Raw genomic sequence first — 14326 nt, forward strand, 5'->3', positions numbered from 1 at the left:
CATGTGGAATGATATAGTTCGACGAGTACTCGGTGCGGTCACGGATAACATCCCTGTGTTTACTGACGGTGGTAGAATCAGGGATTCAAGTATAGCGTTTGCAACTATCAGAGATGAAATTGCAAAAGATGTTGCTACTCGCTTAAAAAATACCGGTGACACAATGACAGGTGAACTCAACATGAACGCAAACAAGATAGTGGTTTTAAGAGATCCACCATCCAACGAAGACGCAGCAACAAAAAAATATGTTGACGTTAACTACAACACCGTAGATGGTAAACTATCCACGTTGCGGGCCGAGTATGACATTCACGTAAACGCGTTTACAAATCTCCGTAGAAATTTTAGAAAACTTAATGAAGTCGCAGATGAATTCTTTTGTACTCCGCTCATCGTTGACACAAAATTCGTTGATATCGAGACGAACATTGACACGATCAAACAAACACAGCAAGATATCATAAGTGGAATTCCTGAGATCGTTAATAAAATTTGATTAAAATTCCACCCGGAGTAACTCCCGGGCACATTACCAACATTGTATACAAGGTATCATCTGGATTCGCAACATGGTCACAGCAAAATAAAACTTTCAAATATACCGCAACAGTCACTGGAGTTTTCCGGGGTTGTGACTATCATATTAAATAAAGGAACCGAAGAAACATTTATACTGGAAGCAGCTGATAAGACATGAAACGCAACAACTTACTTGTGGTGTTTGGAATTTGTAGTGAAACACCTCAATTGTTTACTGAGAAAATATAATGAGTACCCCAATCGATGTTCAAAAATTCAGGTATAATCAAGTACGTGAATGGCAAACATCGTTGAAAAATATCATCGAAAAATACACGATAAAAATAAAAAAATATCAACGACCACTAGCTATCGTGGACGTAATTGTTTATTCAGCATCCGCTATTGTTGCATCCACTGGTGTATTATTATCAGAAATGACAATGATTGCATCAGTAGCCGTGACAATCTGTATTTCAATCACAACAACAATTGCTGGTGTTTTCAATATTATTGCAAAAAAAAAAAATATGTACTTGCACGAATGAAAAATTATCCGAATACATGATAAAATTACATACGGCGACAACAGCATATTCCAAGTTATCTTCGTTGTTATCAGCAAGTCTCAGTGATGGAATTATATCTGATTTAGAGTTTTCAGAGATGATTAAAATATACAACTACGCTGGTATAAAAGGTACGAATATATTCAATAACGACATCACTGACAACGTCAGGAGAGCTACTTCAACAGATCGTGACAAACACAATCCCGCACAAGACCACGATGATCTCAGTAAGCTCGACTAATCCTGAATTTAACATCTATTTTCCAACTGCAATTCCAGTAAAAGAAATTGCACTAGCGCAATTACGAGCATATCATAGTTGGCCAAATATCAGATCGAAATCATTTAATCGTACACCAGCAAATAATTCGCTTGTACTTGCTAATAAGAATAAACCCGATGGAACTCTCCATTGGCAGGTTGTTGGAATACCAACTGGTAGTTATGAGATTGAAGAGATCAATGAAGAATTTGCGCGTAGAATAAAATCAATAACCGGAAAAGAGTCAAAAATATCAATTAACGTTCATGAACCAACGCTATCTGCGACGGTTGAAATACACTCTCCTTATTATGCCGTAGATATTTATCAATCATCGATAAGATCCCTACTAGGATGGCCTGAAATACCACCCAGTATCATGGACCACCAGAACCAAAATTAATTGAATTTCTCACGGACGAAACAAAGTTTATAACAACTCCAAAATACCGAAATTTGTATCCATGGACTGGTAAGGATACTCATATTATTCATGATGGAAAAATATATCCTACCGTTTTCTATCATTGATTATGATCGTAAAACTTCAACTAATATTGTTTATGAAAGAGTTTTCAGATCACCAGCTAATATAATTAAAACTGAATACACTATTACATTAACGACATTACCACATTTATTTAAAAATTATATCCTGGAGTATCCCAATATCGATCTAAAACATCAAATCATTGCAACGATACAACATTTAAATCAGATTATTTCGGACCTTAAATACACTAATCTGAATATTGTTGAGGTAATAAATGCTGATACTTATATGTATACAAGAGGAAAAAGTATCAAACAAACATATATTGATCATAATAAAAGAACTGAAATAGATTTATTAAATTTTACACTACCAGGATTTGAAAAACTGGCGAATTATTATCATTACTCAGCGCTCAACGATGGTATTAACAAAAACTTTCCTAAAATTATTGAGGCATGGAGAAAAATAGCTATACCTCCTGTCGTTCTCAGACATGACAATGATCCATACGGAAGCGGACGCCACATATCATCAGGAATCGTTAATATAACTTCAACGATCCCGATTAATCTCGTTTGTGACGTGGTCGATGGCAGCTATCAAATAGATCTTGGAAAGCCGAATCAGGCTCAGCAGGGACATATCTTATACACGTTCACTCCACAAGTTCTCCCTGGGAGTCTGATTGTGCTAGAACCAACTAATCCTGGTTATCTACGGTGTCACAATAATATGTTAACACGAATACATTTCTAACTCACTGACCACCTTGGACGCTTAATTGACCTGCGTGGGGAAGAATTAATTGCGAATCTGTCTGTAAAATCGTAGATTTGTATCGTAATGATCTTTGATCAGAAATATTTTATTTATTCAGAAATATTTTATTTTATAAGAAATATTTTATTTTATCAGAAATATTTTATTATTATTATGAAATTGATAGGGTGGTTGATACTAAAATCATGTAAATCGATCAGTTTGTTAATTCTCATATGTAGTTAGGTACTCAAAATTATACGAATCGATCAATTTTGCATAAAAATCACAAAAAATATCTTATTATTATTCTGAATTTTTTTTCTTATCCTGAAATATTTTTTTTTAAATTCTGAAATTGACGGGTAGTTAGGTACCCAAAATTATACAAATCGATCAGTTTGTTAATTCTGATATGTAGTTAGTTTCAGAATAAATAAAATATTTCAGAATAAATAAAATATTTCAGAATAAATAAAATATTACACGTGCTCGGTCGTTTCACGTTCTAACATAATTTTTCTTAATTGTCTCACACGAGCATTAATTGTTTTCTTTGTCTCGTATTCACGAGATAACTCCAATCTAATATTTTCTACTGCGGCAGAGAGAGAGAGAGAGAGAGAGAGAGAGAGAGAGAGAGAGAGAGAGAGAGAGAGAGAGAGAGAGAGGAATTCTTTGACCTGATCATCTTTTACTGCAGCTAGTGACTGAAACATCGCCGCCTCAATTCGTTTTATAAACTTGTATTCAGACGGTAGGGTGTATCCATTATCATTTGTACGTTCTTCTAAAATTTCATAATCAGAAATAAATTTTTCAGGATTCAGTTTATCAGATATATTAATTCCTTTTTTCAAATTTTTTAATAGCAGCAATTACATCAATGATATTTTCGTGATTCATTATACAGTATATATATAATTATATATATATATATATATATATATATATATATATATATATATATATATATATATATATATATATATATATATATATATATATATATAATAAATTTTTAACAAAAATAAACAGTAGCATGATGAGCGGTTATCTTTCATTGGGGTCCGTTTAGGGCCTGTGTGTCTTTCATGGGATCCTTTCTTTGAGATCTTTCTTATGGCCTTCTCGGCACCCTATGACCGTTTCTTTTTATCCACATTCTTTCTGAATGTTTTTGTGGGGTACCCTCAATGAGATTTAGAGCTTACACATCCACGCTACAGTTTATTTTGGGGGCGTCTCAATTTCTTTCATAAACATATCTCCAGCGAATTTTCTAAGCGAAACGAAATGTTAGAATATTCAGAAGATTGTGTATGCTTTTCATTCATGCACACCTCCCTCAGGCCAAACCCCGGGGCGAGTGCAAAACGCACTCACCGCGCGGTTTGCGTGGTGAGAGATGTACATGAATGCTTTAGGGCTGCTGTCGACCCCACTTTATATATGAAAAACCTATAAATTGGTACCGTCGGCAATATGCCCGTTACGAGATTCGAACCACTGAGCAAGAATCAGCTGCACTACCACTGCGCCATGGCTCTAATCTGCTTGTACATGTTTCAGAAATTATTATATAGTTTAGCCATCAGTGAAGAAATCAGTATTCTTTCCTAAAATACAACTGAATTTTAGTTCTGAACACATGAATTTAAAAGAAATACGCCATATAAACGTATTTCTGCTTAACAAGTCAGATTTAAAAAATTAGTTATTTTCGGGATATTATATGTACCCGAAAATAATTCGGGAAACGTTCTGGCTACTTGTTGTTTGCTTTATTAATTACTATCGCAGAAAAAAATACAGATGAACCAGGAAACCGAACGAATGTAATAAAATAAAAATATTGTTTTTTAAAAATATATTGTTTGTGCTTAATAAAAAGATCACATGTACCATAATGACAGTCGTTGATACAAAATACCGGAAAATATAAAGGAGATCACTGATACTCTTCCCGTAAGCCACTCTCGACAAATCGAAATTAGATAAGTACGGTTTGTCGAATTAACGGTTTCTCAACTGACCTTAGAAATACATAACAAACCACAGAAAAAATATTATTTACAAGTTTATATTTATGTACAACAATTTTTCGCTTACGCAGAGTGCTTGTGATAATATTTATCTGCGAGTGTCTTGGTCAAACGGAAGTAATTTTATTACACGCGTATCCTCAACAGAATTATCTCCCTTCCATCGGGTCGAAAAAAAGTAGTATTTGAGTGGAATGCTGATCCCCAAAAAATAAAAAATTAAATAAATAGTTAATAAATATAATTCGAGGTAATTACTTGCTAAATATGATAGTTTATCTCTCTAACAATAATAGAAAACACTTTTTGTTTATATTGTTTAGAGAAAGTGGATTTGGTTATATTTTCCGCGACAGAATATATTGAAAACCTTTCAATATCAAAATATGTCGCTGCCGCGTTCATTGATTGAAGCATTTTGTTTTCGCGTGTCTCTACGTATATAGATACAACTGCTCTGGCACTCTTATCATTATAGCCAGTGTTTCCAAATCTACAATTTTGACTTTGCGTGAAAATTCTCAGATTGGATTAAGAATTATCGGTTTTTATGCCGTTTATATGATCGATCACAAAACCATCTTTGGTCAAACCCATGTGACACTCGTATATGAATTGATGACAGAGATAATTTTTCTTCCCAACAGTAAACATTAGATAGCCAGTATTACTAACAAAACCAACTGGTCTCTTCAACCTACAGTTTCTAATCATACTATCACGATTTGCTTCATAATTCTTGATAATAGGATACTGCACAAATGCATGGTTCATTTATATAATAATATTATTTGTTTAAATCATAATTTGTCTGAAAACTTAGATAATCCTCTACGGATTTTATAGTGTTGTTACTGTTATTTTTTTTTTATCATAGTATCTTTTAAGCTCGCAATATTGTTTTCCACCACAACTCGCGCACAACTGTGTTTTTTACTCGTATTCCGACACCACATCGCAGACATGTTATTGGTCCTAGACTTCCACCACGAACGCACTGCAAGTGTTGTCCACAAAATTCTTTTTTACAGGATTTATTACAAGGAGTCAATGAACCCCCCCCATGAGCCATTTGCATTTCTCTCGCGCCTGAGACATTGTATACATAATATTTTAATTTAAATGTTTGTTTGAAATATAATATGAACGAATTCGATAGATTATCCATAATTAAGCCCTGGAAAACAGACAAATTTAATCTCGACAGAATATGTCCTGACCTCCCGGTACGAGATCTGTTTGAACCGAAAAATAAAAGTTTGATTAATAAAATTCACGGCGTCAAGAAAGAATTTCACACAGATGGTGCATCTCATGTCTGGTCAACGTTCAAGATTATATGCAACAAAGATATCATCGACGCTACGATGAATGACAAACGAGCGACAACTATCATTAACTACCTTGATAATCGAAAATATCTTTTCAGAATAAAATTTGTCGTGCTAACAAAAACAGATGATTGGATTATCCGTGACATATATGATCATGTTAATGTTAATAAAAAAACTGTCGTACTAAGTAAAGATTCCAAACCAGGAATGTTGACTGGCATTGACAAACCGTATTATGAGCGAGCTTATCCTGTAACAGCAGTTATTTATGGAATCTATCCAATAAATGAAAAACCCAGAGTTGATAATCTGAAGCCAATAAAATTTTTAAAAATAAACTGTGTAGTTGAACGAGTGACAGACCATTTTACCGTTTCGACTCGTGAAAACGGTTTAACGAATAAAAGACGTAAAATAATAAACAAGTGGGGAGAAATAGTTAAAGATAGCGGGGCGTCTATCAAAGATGTTGCTGAGTTAGGAAAAAAATTAAAATTCCCAATAACCGTAAAAACGATAACAGGAGAGATTTTGTGTGAATCAAAATATAAATAAAAAGGAGCTTCAATTGAAATTATTGATCATAACGCGCACGCGTGGATTAGCGCAGTAACAGTGTTTCCACGTAATCGAAGTGTTAAATACTATCGCGGATATATGTTTGATTTTATTAACGAAATAAGTAAAAACGATTCAGTGTCAGTATGGTTCTTTCAAAGTTCTGAAAACGACGATGAATTAGGAAGTATTTGTACCGAGGGAAAAAGTAAATTTGATCAGTTTGTAAGACCGAATTGTGTTATTTATCGAACAGATCTTCTTCACACAAAAATGAAAAATCTTGCGCTGCAATATACTGATGATACTGACGAACTATTGAGCAACTGTTTTACTGTTCCGTCAGTTGCGACTCATTTTGCTAGAAAGAAAAATTCGTGGAAACCAAATAGATTTGATTTTCTTGATGATATAATATCGAGTTGTGTCGAATACGGACACGGTGGACTATGGAATACTAAATACGATCATAAAGATGTTATTTCGGTTGACATGGTTGCATGTTATCCGGGACGTTTTCTCGGATACGGAGATTGTTCTGTATACTTCAAGAGATTCGGTTATCCGGCACACGAAATGACTAGAGTATCGATAAATGGACCATTACCGGATTTTGATTTAACTGGATTCTCTTGTATCGAGTCATTTTAACGGTATCATGTGGTAGAAATAATATATCAGCTTGATGAACTCCTTTAGGAACACTAACATCAAAATGTGCAAATCGAATTTGCTTAGGTGGCGGTAGGTAAATTTGCCATATTGCCTGTTGGGATAACCATTTTTTTTAGCAGTAACACGTGTAACTTTTGCTGCTTCGGCAAGTTTACTAATCGCTGTTTTACCCCTCCAGTATCCTCTTGGAGAATAATAAATCGATTCCATTATAATTAAATTCCAGGACCTAGAGCTAATTTACCTTTCATCGCGGATCTGACTAACCAGTTAGATAATGATTCTCTGATAATTTTTTTTTATATTGAATTTAATGAATGAATCAACTTCACATCTGCAATATGTCTGTCTTGTAGGATTTTGCTTTTATATGCTACATCATGAACATGACATGCTCTATCAATATCATTTATAGGATATTCACCTGGTTTTGGTTGATCCTGATTATCAAGCCTGATAGCGAGTCGAGTACCAGGACCGCAATAATTATATCCTGATAGATGTTTTTCTCCTGGGTATTTAGCCCAGGCAGTGCCTGGGAACTTTGACATTAATTTAGCAATATCACCACCATCTTTTTTATGTAAAAAAGAAAACTTTTTGTCTGTTACATACTGCACATTTTCCACATATGCTATTCTCGCATTTTTTGTTGTAACCGTGGATAGATCATTAGTTGGGGTTTCAGTTCTAGAACGTAAACAATATAGATTCATGTATTTATATAATATGGATATAATTGATTTCTCAGCGACTCGAAAACGAGAACCTGTCAAACACCATCCTGCGTTACCGAATTCCATCAGAATGATAATAATAGGACCATCTGGAAGTGGAAAGACACAGTTGTTACTTAATCTTATAATGAGATGGCTAAAATGGGATAAGTTGTATTTGGTAGGCCCGTCAGTAGATGATCAACGATGTTATGATGTTCTCAAGGATTTTAATGAAAACGCAAGATTACTGGACACAGATAACGATGTTATGGAGCTTATAACCGATATTGATGAAGCACCGTCAGTTGATTCCATAGACGGATTTATTAATAATTTGGTTGTATACGATGATGTGATGCTGGACAAACAATCAAATCCTGCTTGAATATTTTCACGTGGCAAACATAAAAACACTGATGTGATCTATGTTACTCAACGATACACACAAATACCAAAGGTGATCAGAGATAAAAGTAATATTTTAGTTGTGTTTAATGGAGTCGATGCTCATACATTGCGAAATATTCATCAAACTTGGTATGGGCGGTGGCAAGGATATAATTAAATTTAGAAACTTTTATCACAAGCGCAAGCTACTCCGCATGGATTTATAAAAATAAACTTACATGATCCTCGAACACGATATCGAATTGGGCTTGATACAATTTTTGGATAAATTAATAGCAGCAGGAGAGGTGCGACTTCAAGTTGGTTCGTTTTTGTAATGTAATTGCTCGCGAAGAGTTTTTCAGTTAGAAATAACGTGGACTAACCCCCAAGAGGGAAACTCTTTGAGGATCTCTCAGAGAGAACCCTCAGTGTAGCTAGTCTTTTTGATTTTTAAAATTATTAATCCCTTTTTATAGGAGGGCTTATTTCGGTATTTGGACGCTCCTACAAAATGGTCTGTTCACCCCACCCCCATCAGCCCCGCTGCTTTAGTTCAGGACATGACATTATATAATTCTGAATATAGATAATGAATATATTTTGAGCACAAAAAAGATCCTTCTGCTAAAATAAAGATAAATCAAAACATATTAGAACTTATTGGATAAGTTTCCAAAGTACATACTGTTCAATTTAGCTCTTTGTAAAAGAAATACTAGTAAGTTGTTACATTGTATGCGCTGCTGAGTGTTACTAACGTTTACGTCACTTGTCCTGTCATACACAGTAGATAGCAGCGCAACTATTTACATGTTATATCGCACCTTTAACATGGTTACTTAAGTCATGATGAATAAGCTCGCCCAAAAATAAATGTTTTTGCTATAACGCTAATTTAGTACCAATGAGATCCTAACCTCTTGTAGATTATATTGGATTATTATGTGATATACACGACCAGATTGTAGTTGCATAACGATCACGTTTTGTGCAAAGTCAACACATTGTTATAAAACGAAAAGTCTACAATCTGAGACATGTTTAAAACAATATGGCATGAGTGTACTTTTGTGTAGGAAGAGGTAAACAAATTAATCAAACAAAAGTTTACATACCTGAGCATGAAGAGTAAACTGATAAAAGCTGTTTTTCTCGTAATCTAAATCCCTCACAAGATACAGTGTTCCATTTATATGATCAATTTTAAACGTTTCATTGTATATAGCACTCCAATACTCAGACTGAAATATAACACAATATCAATATAAAAAGTATGAGATACATGCAGAGTCGAAAACAAAAATGAAGCAATTAAATTAAAACCACTTCCACAACCTAAAACATTAACTATTCACCGTACAGTTCGTATCTATCGAAAAGATATTTAGCAATGGATTATTTTGTTCCAACGATTGTAACCTTGTGATTAGTTAAAATGTTTTTACAAGTTTCATAATTCTTTTTCTGTTATACGTGTCTTATCTATTTAACATATGACGTAAAACCAAAATAATCATATCTTTTCTGATAATTGAATTCAGCAACCGCTATCACTAAGTATTCGTCGCTGCAAGGAACTATCTTAAATTCATTTAGTAAATAATATGTGTGTGTGTGATTTGGACTTTTAACGTAGCTTTAACAATGTTTCAGTCATATCGCTACGATGTCTGCAGTGTGACAGTTTATAGTGATGTCTAGCACGGGGGCATCATGTCTCAAACATGTAGTATGATGTCCCACCCAGTCACATTATCCTGACACCAGGCCGACCAGTGCTAACACTAACCTCTTAATACTGAGCCATAACCGAGGCAGCTGTTAGTATCATTTTCGTAAGTCTTTGATATGACTCGGCCAGGGATCGAACCCACGACCTCCTGCATCCGAGGCGGACGCTCTAACCACTAGCCCACCGGAGCGGTGTTAGTCAATAATAATAATAATAATAATAATAATAATAACTGCAATACATTTATATAAAAATCATAAGTTACAATGTCATTTTTTAAAACCTAAACCATGACTGTCTAACCATTCTCAGCAGCAAGAACAGCGAAAATCAATGAGAGGGGTTTTGTGCAATGTTGCTTATGTATCTATTCAAGTAAATATAACAATATCAAATACCGTGTTCATGAATTACTATCTACCAGGTCGTTCTTTGCAGAAAAAAATAATATATTGATTGAGGCACTTATTCAGAGTTCAAAAACATCTTCGGACTATTTAATCTACAAACACATTCTGATCTTGGCACAAGTATGGTAACTCCGAAGAGATATGTGGTAACATGTCAGATGTATACGTGGCACTAAAGTTTTGGTATATTTCGATGTAAACAAGTCATTAATAAACATTCTTTTCCGAAGGCCCTTAGCATATGTATGCATCAGCTTTTCCTTGAGTTTAATCAGTTTCTTACTCTACACTCATACATACATACACACACACACACACACACACACACACACACACACATATATATATATATATATATATATATATATATATATATATATATATATATATATATATATATATATATATATATATATATATATATATTAGAGAGAGAGAGAGGCAATTTGTTTTTCATATGTTTATATATGGCAACCAAAACTCTGAATTATGTTGAAGGCACTTTGATAGCAAAAGTATGAAATATAATAGAGAACACAGATGACTTACCTAAAATGTTTGGAGCTTGCTATTTCAATCACTATGTTATGTTCCACATGTCCTGCGCGATGACGCATATCATGATATTGTCTTCCTTAAAGTTTATACAATTTAACATCATAATTAGAAAAACACAATATTTTTTTTAATTCTAGTGTCTTAAATTTTAGAACAAAGTGACCCCAGGATTTGTTTTCGGCACGAAATAATAACATTTAAAAAACAATTAGCACAATGTGCGATAAATAAAACCATGAGTTTTGGAGATAGTTCTTACCTCTGTTTTTGGCTGCGAAAGTAAAATAATAAATGAATCAGTACAAAACATAAAATTTATTGCCTCATATAACATATCGATTTAAGGAATTTACTTTACATACATATATACATACATCAATACATGCATACATACAGTCATTCATACATGCAGACAGGCATATATATAAGAGACACATCGTAACTTAGTATTATAGACAAAATTATTTCCTTACTATACACTGTTTGGAATACTGCTTTTACGGCATGAATTTGATAAAGTTGTTCCTGTTTTCTAAATGTCGATGTCTTGAATGAAATAGTATGACTTTCATACTTGAAATAACTTTAGTGAGATAATGATACGTTCAAAAAGGAATTCATTGACATCCATGAGTTTATGAACAAGTTTATTCAATGCTACATTGCTTTAAATTATCAATATTATTAACAGCAACAAGTACATCAGAATTACTTGTAAATGATAAAATCACAACGTACAGCTTGAATGGATTAACTGAAAGATTTCTGTACAATTTGGAGCAGCTGAGTGTTGTTTATGGATCACATATTTCCCACCAGATCAATATAGTATAACTTTTTTGACACATGTTTTGTTCGCGGTAAACGATAGCAACGTTATGCTTATATATGTCAGGTGCCAGTGTGGGTAGAAAGGAGTAATTAAAAGTATATTGATACAAAGAGATGTGTGATTAAACGGAGTGTGCGTTATTATCATTTGCCTTTGAACACAACTTAAACAGGACACTATGAAGAACAATATATAAGACTACTAACTACACATCAAAGGATATCAATAATGATATTTTTGAAAGTTTTCATGACATTATGGAGAATATTGCAAATTTCTAAAAAAATATCGTAACACGTAAGGGCAATGAATCACTGTAGCTTAGGAAAAAATATCTTATCCATTTTTGCGATCTCATCGTCCTTTTCGCTAAAAATGAATAAAACCATGATACACACTCCTAACTACTATGATCTGCGTCATAACGATATACTGTTGTTTAACAATATCTTTGGATAATCCGTTAACTATGAGGGATAACAGATGTGTTTTAGAAATATCTTATTTATAAGATCATGAAATAAATTAGGGTTAATAGGATATAAATTCCGCGAAGCATAAATCTTACCTCCATTCTATATGTAAACAGAGCGTTGATACCATTGTCTCTGTCAATAGCACGTATCTCACTGTAAACTATTATTGGTCCAAATGTATTAATCTGGAAAACAAATGTATAATTGTATACTTTGATAACTAATTTCACCAACAGCTAAGGTATTCAAACAAAATTGGTATTAAATAATAGCGACGCTTGTATGGATGTGAATCAAGTGTGGCGAGCGGGTCTATTTATTTAAAGTCCAGTTTTCGTTTATGTGTGCAAATACATTTGTAAATAAATATAAATGAACTGAAACAAAGTGGGATAAAAAACGTAACTGAAATTTACCTCGTGTATCAAAAACACGTGATCACTGGCATGCTCTTCTTGAATTAAATTTTACTATTTGAGTCCAAAAATATCTTTCATCATGAGGGAACTTCACATTGTCGTTATCTTACTGGTAGTTACGGTAATCAATTATATTTACGAGTGATAATAATGTAGGTTGACTTCTCTATAGGGTCATATGTAAGGCTGCCACAACATACTTTAGATCATCTTTTCCCCTCGCTCTGTATCTATCTTTCTTTCTTTCCATTATTCTATTTGTAGAAATGGCTATGTAAGTAAAATTTACCAATCTGGTCCAAAAAGGAGAGGTCGTAAGATATATTTTAACAACTGTAGATATATGGAGCTTATAAATCAGCGAGACAACTAAAATATTATACCTGTAGTAATGATAGTTTTTGGAATGCGAGCGACGGTACAAGCGTCTTTGTGAACAGATCGTAATGACTTATTCGCAATAGAATGAAGGGTAGATAATACAAACAAACCATGCAATCGAATGATATTGTTTAATTGATACGCATGTCTCAATACGCATGTCTGCTTCATTCGACAAAAATAGCATTGCAGTAACATAGACCCTGTATTTGACAACGATAATCCAACAAAAAGGTTTATTTTCAATACCTTACTCCTCCCCCACATTATAAATTAAATAAATAAATAGGAATATAGAAAAATAACTAAATCAATAAATAATAAAAAAATAAATAATAATAACATGAAACCAATGGTACTGCCAAATTCTTTTTAAATCTTTTAATGTAAGAAACAATGGCATAGATCTACAAAAATTAATATAATTTTAAATGAAGTTGATATTCAGCCTCATCATTGCGTGATATACATGAATGGAAAGGAAAATATCTTAATGAAAATGGTCCTAAAGAATATAATCCTGGACATCGGGATCTTGAAAAGACTGCATCATGTACGATATGCTTACACAAGTAAATACTTACGGAGCTGAAACAAGTTAATAGCGTATACAAGTTCTTACTGAAAAATTAAATTAAATGTAAAGGGGTGATGAAAAGGAAGGCGTACAATCTTTTCTATAAGGTAGCAACGGCCGTATAGAAGAATAAATATCTCTATTCAATCAATGTGAATGATCTTATGCTAGTTTTAGTTTAGGTGATCATGTACAAAATTAAAGATCTGTTACACAGCCTGTTTCAGCTGTACACTCGCACACTCATCCCGCATAGTATCTTATGTGGCACGGAAGGCTTCGACGATAAAACGTCAATACTGTCAATTTGCAGCCGTATGTGTGATGGTGTTCCAGGTCTCTTCTCCACAATCATGTTCAGTATTTCTTGGTGCTGACTCTTCTTTCGTCTCAGGTCTGGGGTGCAGCGGATGGCTGTTGTATTCGGTGCGCCCAGTGACATTTGTTGACTTTGTCCTTTGATGAAGATCTTCATTACTAATCCAGTTGCCCAGAATCTTGCTTAGGCACTTGTTTCGAAAGGTTGCAAGCTATGTGTTATCTGTGATGTTAGTGTCCTGCATTAGCGACCACATATTAGCACCCTCATAACATTTCTTCGGTAAAGTC

At 33.7% G+C, this 14326-nt stretch overlaps 1 protein-coding gene across 1 annotated transcript in view; it reads right to left on the reverse strand.

Moving 5' to 3' along the window:
* The window catches only part of LOC149771296 (cadherin-related family member 1-like), a gene marked incomplete at its 3' end in the record, with an annotated part of 61392 nt that overhangs the window by 22356 nt on the left and 24710 nt on the right, over positions 1–14326 (reverse strand). Inside the window, exons 7-8 of the mRNA XM_089948652.1 lie at positions 12433–12525; positions 9448–9573 (exon numbers count right to left, since the gene is read on the reverse strand). Coding sequence (XP_089804778.1) covers positions 9448–9573; positions 12433–12525 — 219 coding nt within the window. The remainder of the gene's footprint in view (positions 1–9447; positions 9574–12432; positions 12526–14326) is intronic.

Source organism: Sinohyriopsis cumingii, unplaced genomic scaffold, assembly GCF_028554795.1.
Source record: "Sinohyriopsis cumingii isolate HCF-2022 unplaced genomic scaffold, ASM2855479v2 utg001976l, whole genome shotgun sequence".
Classification (NCBI taxonomy): Eukaryota; Metazoa; Mollusca; class Bivalvia; order Unionida; family Unionidae; genus Sinohyriopsis; species Sinohyriopsis cumingii.